The sequence below is a fragment of the Octodon degus genome, unplaced genomic scaffold (genome assembly GCF_000260255.1).
Source record: "Octodon degus isolate 3935 unplaced genomic scaffold, OctDeg1.0 scaffold00140, whole genome shotgun sequence".
NCBI classification, from domain to species: Eukaryota; Metazoa; Chordata; class Mammalia; order Rodentia; family Octodontidae; genus Octodon; species Octodon degus.
The window spans coordinates 170,851-180,875 of NW_004524716.1; the positions used below are offsets into that span (position 1 = coordinate 170,851).

General features: G+C 42.7%; 1 protein-coding gene across 1 annotated transcript in view; it reads right to left on the reverse strand.

The window, feature by feature from the left end:
* Positions 1 to 1,752: 1,752 nt before the first annotated feature.
* Fam46c (family with sequence similarity 46 member C) overlaps positions 1,753 to 10,025 on the reverse strand; it is a 19,176-nt gene continuing 10,903 nt past the window's right edge. The window contains exon 2 of the mRNA XM_004641650.2: positions 1,753 to 3,676. Within this exon, the coding sequence (XP_004641707.1) occupies positions 2,476 to 3,654 (1,179 nt within the window). The 5' untranslated portion in view covers positions 3,655 to 3,676 and the 3' untranslated portion in view covers positions 1,753 to 2,475. The remainder of the gene's footprint in view (positions 3,677 to 10,025) is intronic.

A 10,025-nucleotide genomic window follows, 5' to 3' on the forward strand; every position in this document is an offset into this window, starting at 1 on the left:
TGGCCTATTCTGAGGCTGACACAAGGTTCATGGAGCAGAGGAAGACCCACCAGCACAGGGGCTGTGTTTTAAAAGTGCAGCCCTGGTCGGTGCAACTTTTACCCTGATGCTTGTGGAGCACACGGCTATTCGCAAGCTACAAAAATTACCTGGGCTAACAACAACAACAATAAAAACAATGGGTGAAAAGTCTACCAAGAGCGGCATCATACAATGGTACCAAAGAGCTGGAAAGCAGGGAATTCCTTGGAATGGCCATGCCTGCTTTCATCCTTATCAAAGGAGGATTCTTTCCAGATTGGAAAAAAAAAAATATATATAAGCACAAGGAACTCCAAGGACAAACTGGAAATTTAATTATTTGGTTCAGATACTATCTTGTTCCCGTGTCTCATTTGTCCCCAACCCTTCTAAGTCAAACCAGCACTGATCCCTGTGACTAAAGGCTTATGCTGGCTATGGCTTTACCACATTTGAAAAGCTTTGGTTCAACAAATCTGTCATTTTTTAGTAAATCTGTTGTCACTCAGCCACAACGGCAGCATTTTAAAGTCATGGGTGACCAAGTAATTCTGAAGGTGGGGACCACTGTTCATCTCCCCTCCAACACGGAAACATCCCAGGGATCCACTCATAGAACTGGCCTTGCTCAAAGCCAGGGAATTCAAATATAACCAAGGCTCACAGAGAAATAGGAGCTGGTCACACAAAAGAGGCTTCCGGTCACCTAACACACACAACACAGGAACAAGCTAAACCTTGGCTCTCAATCGCATCTTGTTTAAGAGGACTAAGATATCACATTCCAGAAGAAACCTGAAAATGTGTCTTTACCAAAAGGTCAACCACACATTTTCTATTAGGCATTTCTGTATTAAGATAATGTCAATGCTTAAAGTGAACAGAAAGCAATCACTCAGGGCTTTGGATTTTTATGACCACAAGAGAAAATAAAGGAGCATGGATTTGCTTAGAAACCAAACTGGCTACCAATACTGTTTTCTCCCTGACACCCTAAAGTAATGCTTTCTAAAAGAGCCCACAAAAAGTTTCAAAACAAAATCCCTTATCTAAATCTACTGGGAAAAGCAACAGTAGCCTAGACCTCTCCCACTAAGTTTGCTTTAGACTAGAGATTAACACTGTTTTCCTTCTAAAGTGCAGAATACAAACAAATATGGTCAAATCTACCAAATAAGGAAGATCATTCTTCATTCAATTCTTTCCCAAATACACTGGAAAGATCTGAAAGGCCCTCCTTGGTGGCTACAGTGCACACAAGGCCAGACTGAATGCTCAACCCCTACCTTCACAGGGTACGGGGACAGGTGGTTAAATTCTAAGCCAATTCCACAGGTCACTCAGTTCTACTAAAATTCCTGAATCCATGGGCTGTCATAAATACCTGGAGAAAGAAATCACTATTTTAAAAAACAAAAAGAAAGCAAACCAAATAAAGAAAGAAAAGAAAAAGAAAAAAAGCCAAAGTACTCCAGAAAGACAGCTTGTCATATATGGAATGTGACCAAAGTGGGTTTCCAATTAAAACATGGGAAGACCCTCACATCAGTTACAACAATGAATACAGACACAGTCTAGAAGAGAAACACAAAAGTCATTCATGGGAAAGCTAATGGGGAAAAGATGTCATTCAATTAGAATTCCTTAACAACAACAGGAAAAAAAAAATTCATGTTTCCTATTTACAATCACCGCCCCCACCACCACCTCTACCACAATTCTACATTAACATTATGTTCCACATTTTATTTTGTTTTCAAGTTAAATTTTAAGAAAAAGATCATTTTTTTTTCCTCAGCAACATCTCATAATTTCTTAAGATAGCACAGCTTCTAAACCATAAACCACTTTCAGCTAGACCTCCAATCTCCAGCTACTGGCTTTGGTTTATTTATGAAAGAAATTCTCAGCTCTGTTTGACAGGGACTAGACACAAGCAATTTAGTCCCATAAACAAAAATTAACTCACAAGAGTACCCTCATGTTTGTCATTTTCTGCCTGACTAAAACTGACACAAGAAGAGAAATTATCAGTACAACTCCCAGATGACTAACAAAAACCAGAATGGGGCCCAATGCAGCCTACTCTAGGCTCAGGCAAGAAAAAAGAGGCATAACACTTGTCTGGTGCCCAAGTTTTCCAAATCTTGATTATTCCACAGAGCTTAAATCCCAGGGCACTAAAGTTTGGAAGTGACATGTTAGTGTCTGTCTTGGAAAGGTGTGGATAGGTCACACTTCCTATAGCATTTTCCGAAGTGGCACTGTAAGATGGGTCCTTTCAAGGTTGGCTCATGGTGTACTGCAGACCCATTCCAATGGGGACACACAGAAAAATCAGAATCAGAGCCGAGTTCACTTTAAAAGCCAAACACCTACACCTAGAAGGAGGCTCACGACCTGAAAGCCCACATTCTGCTGGGCTCCCACTGCAGAAGCCCTCAGGTCTCAAGGTTAGTTACAGGGCAGCCAGGTAGGGTATGGTTGGCTGTAGGTAACTGGTGGGTGGGCAACATAGTAGTTATTAAAGTTGCCATCGCTGACGTAGGGAGCTGGCTGGTAGTAGCAGGTGACATTGGTGGCATTGGGGATGATGTTCTGGTCTGCCAGGACACGCAAGGCCAGGAGAGAGATGAGGTTTAGGGTCTGCCTGCGTTCATGCCCCATCAGGCAAACGGTGCTCTCGTTCACTACCCGACGCAGGATCATGAGGTAGTCATACTTGCTTCTCTCTTCTTCGGCAAAGTGGTTTTGAAGGTAGGTCTCCAACTTCCTTTGCTGGTCGAGGATGTCTGGGAAGTCGATGAAAAATCGGGAGCACATATATCGCTCCAGAGTTTTGATTTCCTCCTGGTCTGTGGGCCTGAAATCCCGCACAAGAAGGTTACTATACTTAAGAAGGCCGCCACCTCGGATTTCTTCCGGGTTCTTGGTGGCAATGAGTCTGTTCTGCAGATGGTCAAAGGCTTCCTCGAAGTCTCCATAGACGCTCTCCCCGATCACTGTGGGATGGGAGTCCTCAGAGATGGGGTTGGTGGAGCAGTCATAGAAAAAAAGCAGAGAGTCCAGGATGATTTGGAAAGAGTCCACGCTAAACTCAAACTGGCGCCGAATGGAGTCGACAAATTTGAGCTCCACGTTCCTCCCATTTTTGTTGGAGAGGGAAATCAGGCTCCAGCGGTCTGTGTCCGTGCAGACCTTGACCAGCTTCTGCACATATGCCTCCTTCAGAGTGACCGGGCTGATTTTGAGCTTGTTCACACCCTCCGGCAGGAAGTTCAGAAGAGAACACAGAACCACATCTCTCACCAGCTGAAATTCTGCCTCTGTAGGAAGAGCCACGTGAAAGATGAGGTCCAGGTCTTTGCAACCCAAGCCATTGTCTTTGACCAAAACATGGCCAGCAGCGGAGCCATTCAGTCGGATGTCCTGCACTTTGATGCCTGCCTCCTCCAGCTGGCTGCGGACAGTCTGCACGATGTCCTTCAGGGTGATCTCCAAGGTTGGGAAGTTGCCTCGTCCGTGAATGGGTACGACCTCGGTCAGGACCTCATGCAGCCGGCTAACCTGATCCCAGTTGAGCACGCTGAAGGACACACAGTCCTGGGTACTGCTGCTCTCCTGTGCCATCATGGGGATATTCTGGCCAGGGAAGCTGCAAGAGAGGGGTGAAAGAGAGAGTTAGGATTCACTTCCACAGCGCAAAGCAGCTTGCAGAGCTTGGAGCACATGCCCCCTCATCCTGAGCCTTTTCCTATGAGTGGCCACCAGAGTATCTGTGGCTGCTGGGAAGATGAGGCAAGCTAACTATGGAAAGATACCAGCTAAGGATGAATACCCAGATTTCCTTCTATGTCAACTTGCATCATGTCATAACTTCGTTTTGTGTGGGTTCTGGTTCCGCTACTGTTTTGCTGGTCTGTGGGAGGTGAGAGATCAGGCTGGTTGGCGTGAAGGAGTACAGACAACCTTCTGAGACCAAGAAACTAAACACACTATTAATCAGCAAAGGGCCTGTTTAAAAACAAAGAGGAGAAAGAGTAAACTACAGAGCCTGCATTTTTGTCCATTTGCCCTGTTTTCTTTAGAGTTATCAATTGCCTCCTCCTGGTTTTGGCTCCCTAACTACATTTTGAACCAATACCTAGGCAATACCCACACAAAACACTCTCTCTCTCTCTCTCTCTCTCTCTCTCTCTCTCTCTCTCTCTCAACTACAACCTCACCATGATTTGGGAGTCCGGCGATTTCTACCAAAACAAAGCACAATGTGTATTCACTCAGCAAGACTCCCAAGGCCACTTTACCTATCGCACACATGTCCAATGACAAATATTCTGACATCCAGAATAGAAACAAAAAGCCATATGTAGAACAGACTTTCTGGTCAGCCGAAGGTCCTGCTCAGCCAGCTGTGAAGTGGAACCAACCCTCCGGCAAGGATGCCCTGTGCAAGAACTGGCAACTTCCTTGGGGTGGTATAATGTTTCAACTGTATTTTGAAAAAGAGCTCTATGAAGGTACTACAGGAAAATAAAGTTAGCACTGAGCGCTACGAGAAAACCACCACGGCTCATGCTTCATCTGTCAGAATCATGAAGTATCCAAGCTAATTTTCAACTATGTTGTCCTTTTCAAGAAATGAAATGCAATAGATTTCTGCAAATCCTATTATGAAAATCCTAATACATTAGAACAAATACTAGGCTATTAGAAAGCTAAAATACCTGTGGACTAGGGCAAGTCTAATGTTGGGTAGACAGATAAAAAAGCTGAAAACAACAGGTCACAGTGCTGTCCTCAGATTTCACTCTGACCGGTTCCCCCACCCCTGTGCTTTCTGACTTGCTATGCATAGACAAAATCCACCCTGGTGCAGTTTCATTGTTCAGAAGCTGCTGCCTTTGAATACACATCAGCATGCATTCTCTTGGGGTTCCAACATGGATCTCTGGCCTTGCCCCAGTGCCAGGGATGCCCTGTGAAATCAGGACACCGTGGAGCACACAGAAATGAGCTTTCTAAGAGCTCCCCTTTATGAAGGTAAGTAAGGACATAAGATGCCAACGCAAGCAGTGTGTAGTGTACACAGCTCTACTTTAGGAAGTAAAAGGAAGATGAGCAGAAGAGAAGAAAGGCCCTTGATTGGGGTGAAGAGGAAGGCCATGCCAGAGCTCACTTATGGGGACAGAACGAAAGTCAACGAAGAGGCAATGTGAGTTTTGGGCTGGGGCTAAGGAAAAAAAAGCAGCAAGTAGCTGGAAGTGGCAAGTGTTCAGTGAGCTCCCCTCGGCCTTTTCTGAAGCCAGATCATGGCTTCCCTAAGTTAGGGTCTCAATTAAGAGATTAGGAACCTGCCAAGATGGCAATGGGATGCTTGATGCCGTGATCAATGCAGGCGCTAGACAGATCCATCTAGGGCCAAGTGTTCCTCTGCACTCTACACACACACAAAATGCTTGTCAGTGAGAAGACAAAAGTTGACCCTCTGGCTTTTTCTTTTTTGACACTGTTAAAAGTCCTATGCTACATTAGCCCTTAAGCCACTCCTAAATTACAGATACTGAACAGGTCTACAACAGGAGTACTTCATGTTTGTTATGGCTACCCTTTGGTTTCAAACCTCATTTGACACACTAGAGTCTCTTTTTTCTATCTCTGCTCCCTCCATAGTTCCTTGTGACCTCCCTTATGAAGAGAATGTGGCATGTTCGAGTCTCATATAATTTGGTGTTCGCAGGAAGGTATAGCTCTAGCCTTGTTTTGAGACACAGCTATGTGTGATTTGGTGACACGGATTTCCGTCAAGTCTGTCGGTCCACCTACAAAAATACAACTTGCTTTATGCTGTTGATTGCCTGTTGTGTGTTCAAAACTAACAGGTGCGACACAAGAATGACAAGTCACACAGGGACAAAAACGTCATCTTGATATCAGTGCATGGCATTCAAGTAACAATTTCAAGAAAGTTCTCAAGAAGAGTTTCAGTATTGCTGAAGAGGAAAATAAGTGTATGACTTTTGATATATGGCTTTTATAAAAGAAGTTTTTAGAAGGCCACATAGGGTTAAAGTCAGGACTTCTATGTGATATTAATCTAAAACAATGGGCTCTGAAGACAAAAGAGAATTCGGAGGCTGTGATTTGTTCCTTGGGGGTTAAAAATAAATGTGTGAGAATTTTCATGTATCTTAAAATCTGTGAACTTGTAGTACATTTAAAATTAGAACCTGTTTTATCCAGAGAATGTATAAGGCTCAAATGGAAAAAGGCATATATGACCAGCAAGAAAAAGCTATGAAAAAAAAAAAAATAGGGATGATATACATTAAACTACAAGGTATCACAAAGAACATGTTATCAACATTAAAAAAAAACAAATTTGGGGGACAGAACTTTTAAATTTAGAAATAAAATCCAATGCCTGAGGAGAATTAGTACATAATAAAGGAAGTATTTCAAAGGGGTAAAGAAAATATAGCTATCAGGACTTAAAATCTAGACTTTAAGAAGAAAAGCAAAGGTGGCTTCCAATCAGGACAAACTAAGATCAAAGTGGTTGGATCAAAGTCTTAAGTATAACAGTATGAAACTCTAAAAGTACTAGAAAAAAAAAAAAAAAAAAAAAAAAACAGACTTTATACACACATATACAGAGTAAACAGCCCTTTCAAAATCACATAAAAGGGCTAAAGAGACAGCTCCACAGACTAAGCACCTGCCTGGCAAGCGCAAGGTCTGATCCCTGGTACCTCTGCCGTGCCAGCCTGCCCCCAGGTGTGCTAAGCCAGCCCCCGAGACCGGGTGTGGTGGCGCACACCCATAATCCCAGCACTGGGGAGGCTGAGACAGGAGGATCACTATGAGTCAGAGCTGAGTAGTGAGACTCTGTACCAAATACATAAATAAATCTTTAAAAAGAAGCTTTATAAAATCACATAAAACCTAAAAGCCACAAAAACTGATCATTGACTATATAAAATAAAACTACATGGTTAAAAAAATACTTCAGCGAAGTTAAAGACAAGACTAGGACAATCTTTGTAACATTAGGTCATCATTTCCTTAATAAATAAGGAGCTCGTATGGATCAGAGACACCAAAACCCAGCAGACAAGGGCAAAGAACAACAGCAGTAACTCAGATACGTGACATAGTCAACCGTATGCAACAGGGAGGCAAACGGAAACGTGAGTGCACCATTTTCACCTACAGTCTTGGCGAAGATCAGCAAGCCTGCTGGGTGGGAAAACAAGGACTCTCGTTCCCTCCCTGTGGGGCTCTGAGGAACAGTGAGAGCCTCTTAAACTTTAAAGGGACGTGCTCTTTGGTGCAGCAATTCTATCTCAAGGTTCACCTTCTGGGACTACTTGCAGGTACATAGAAATATTCATTGAAGAAATACTCATAAACCTCATCAATAGAAGAGGGTTACATGAGGCAAGTCTGATAGTATACAAATACATACGGTTGTTTGACACAACAGTGGCTACTTTGCATGTCTGAATGTGAGATACTCATCAAAACTTAGAAAAGCACAGGGCTGGGGACATAGTTCAGTGGCATAAGCGCCTGCCTGGCAAGCATAAGGACTAGGGTCCGATACCCAGTACCACATGCCGTGCCAGCCCTGGAACCCCACGCTCGCTGTGCCGGCCACCAAAACCAGGTATGGGGTGTATGCCTGTAATCCCAGCACTGGGGAGGCTGCGACAGGAGGATCACTATAAATCCGAGCCATGTAGTGAGACCCTGTACCAAATAAATAAATAACTTAGCAAAGCCCATAGAAAACTGTGTGTCAATGTTTATCCTTATAAAAGCATGCAAAATCTTGGGAAAGATACACTATAAGTAATGCAACCTGTATCAAACACTAACTCCTGTTTGAGGGAGAAGAGAAAAAGAAAAAATGTTGTAATCTTAGAATGTGGAAGTTATCCATGTGTTAGTTGTTGATAAAAAAAATTAAAATCTCATGATCCAAACCCCAAAACCTTTCCCACTGAGCCCTCTTTTCATCACTAACTTAACCAGATTTTCCAGTTCCCTTCCCCACCCCCATTCCTGTACCCCTGTGCCAAAAATCACATCCACTTGGACATCTCCCTTCCCAGCCTTAACTGTTGCGAGATCTCCATTTTTCCTCCTGTTTTTACCTTTTGGTCAAGTATCTACTTATATACTTTTTTTATAAAAGATTCTCACTATTTATCTTTAAAAATCCAAACTCTCAAAATAATGGTTAAACCATTTCACCTAGCCCCACTCTATGTTTGCTACCAAACAATGTTTTTTACATTTTACAGGATACTCACTTCAAAGGTATTACAGCCACCCTCGTGATAGTTTTATGTTGATTATGGGCAACAGTTGCAAGAACTTTAGCATATACAGTAACTCCTTTTTCAGGAATCCATGATGCGAGTGGACAGCATTTTCCATGCCAACCTCTCACATGTATGTGAAGAAAAGACTTAACTTTTAGAGGAAAGAAAAAAAAAAAGTCTATATCAAAGCACAGCAAGAGACATGGACAAATACCAAGTTTACAATGTAATGTTTAATTCTCTCTACGTGCCATAATCTACATATGGACAAAGTGAGTCAGTTGAGGGCTCGAATTCAGGCCCTTTGTATTATTCTTAGCTCACTGGAGAAGCCTAAGTTATTTGTACCTATCTAAAACTTCTTTTTCTCCCTTATCTAAATTACTTTGAATACTAAATGTACATTTTCAAGTTATTTAGAAAAACAGTATTATGAAAAATAAATCCAAGATGCAAGGCTTAGTGCTCAGATAATATACCAGAGTGGCTTAGTTTGACAGTTTAAGCATTAATCAACTGCTTTAAATTAACACCCGTATAATCCCTATATAAAATAATTACATGAAGTACACATTCCCAACTCATAACTGGTCCCAGCTAAAGGCAAATTCTATTCACTAACAAGATAGTGACAGGGAACCAAGAGATTAAGGTCTAGCAAATCCAAAGTAGCATTTGAGAAGCAGATTCATATGAGTTTTACACAGTAGAAGTTGGCAAAGAGACAGGCACCATATTCATCATTTCTTGAATGTTTCCCATTGCTCATGACAGAGCTTGGTGAGACCTAAAGTCTTGTTCTTTTTGCTTTAACAGGAAAAAAGAGAAAGCTATTTCTAGTCCTGTAGATCCCCGGACAGCAAATTAACTCTAGCAGCAAAGTTTTCAGAGGCAAAGAAAGCACAAGGGCACTCGGGTGAGCAGTTAGAAAGGGAGGCAGAGTTGGAGAGAAGAGTCCAGGGGCGCAATGACAACTGCGTGATAGCGCGAGGCTTTCCCAGCCCGGGGCACGTGCCATCCATGAGCAATGGACCATACCCAGACACAGACTGGGGCAGCTAGGGGACATGTGCATGTGACACACAGATAGCTGCTGGCCCTGCGGACTGGCCAGGAGGAGACCCATGCTCCTGTGCTCCTACATCTCTACCGCACAATCTCTTCTCCCCTGTTTCACAAGACAAAACACTTGTGGCAAAAAAGAGACTATGCTGTTGCACAGTAAAGCTTAGAGAATTGAAGCTGCAGGACAGGTGCTGGCCGTGCACTTCACCATATCCTAGGGCCTCTTTCCCTAGTGAGCAGGGTGGGGAAGGACCCACAGCTCCCAGCCAGTTTCTTACTCTCTTGTAAAACAAGAAGTAAAGAGGACAGTGCTCAACAGAAGGAAACTGTCCTTAGAAGAGGCCACATCACATCAGGACTTATTGATCCCTCCTTCACAATCTGGAGAAATGTACAACCATCTCTTTTTTTTTTCATAATTTTATTGAGAAACAAACAGCAATGAGACAGTTTCAAACCAATTGGTAGGACAGTTTCAATAATTAACACATTGCATACATTCTTCCTAGTGGTTAATTGTTATACAAGATGTGGACATGATATCCTATTTATAAACTCTATTAAAACAAATCCCTCTATTCATTAAGAGAATGTAACTATATATCTATC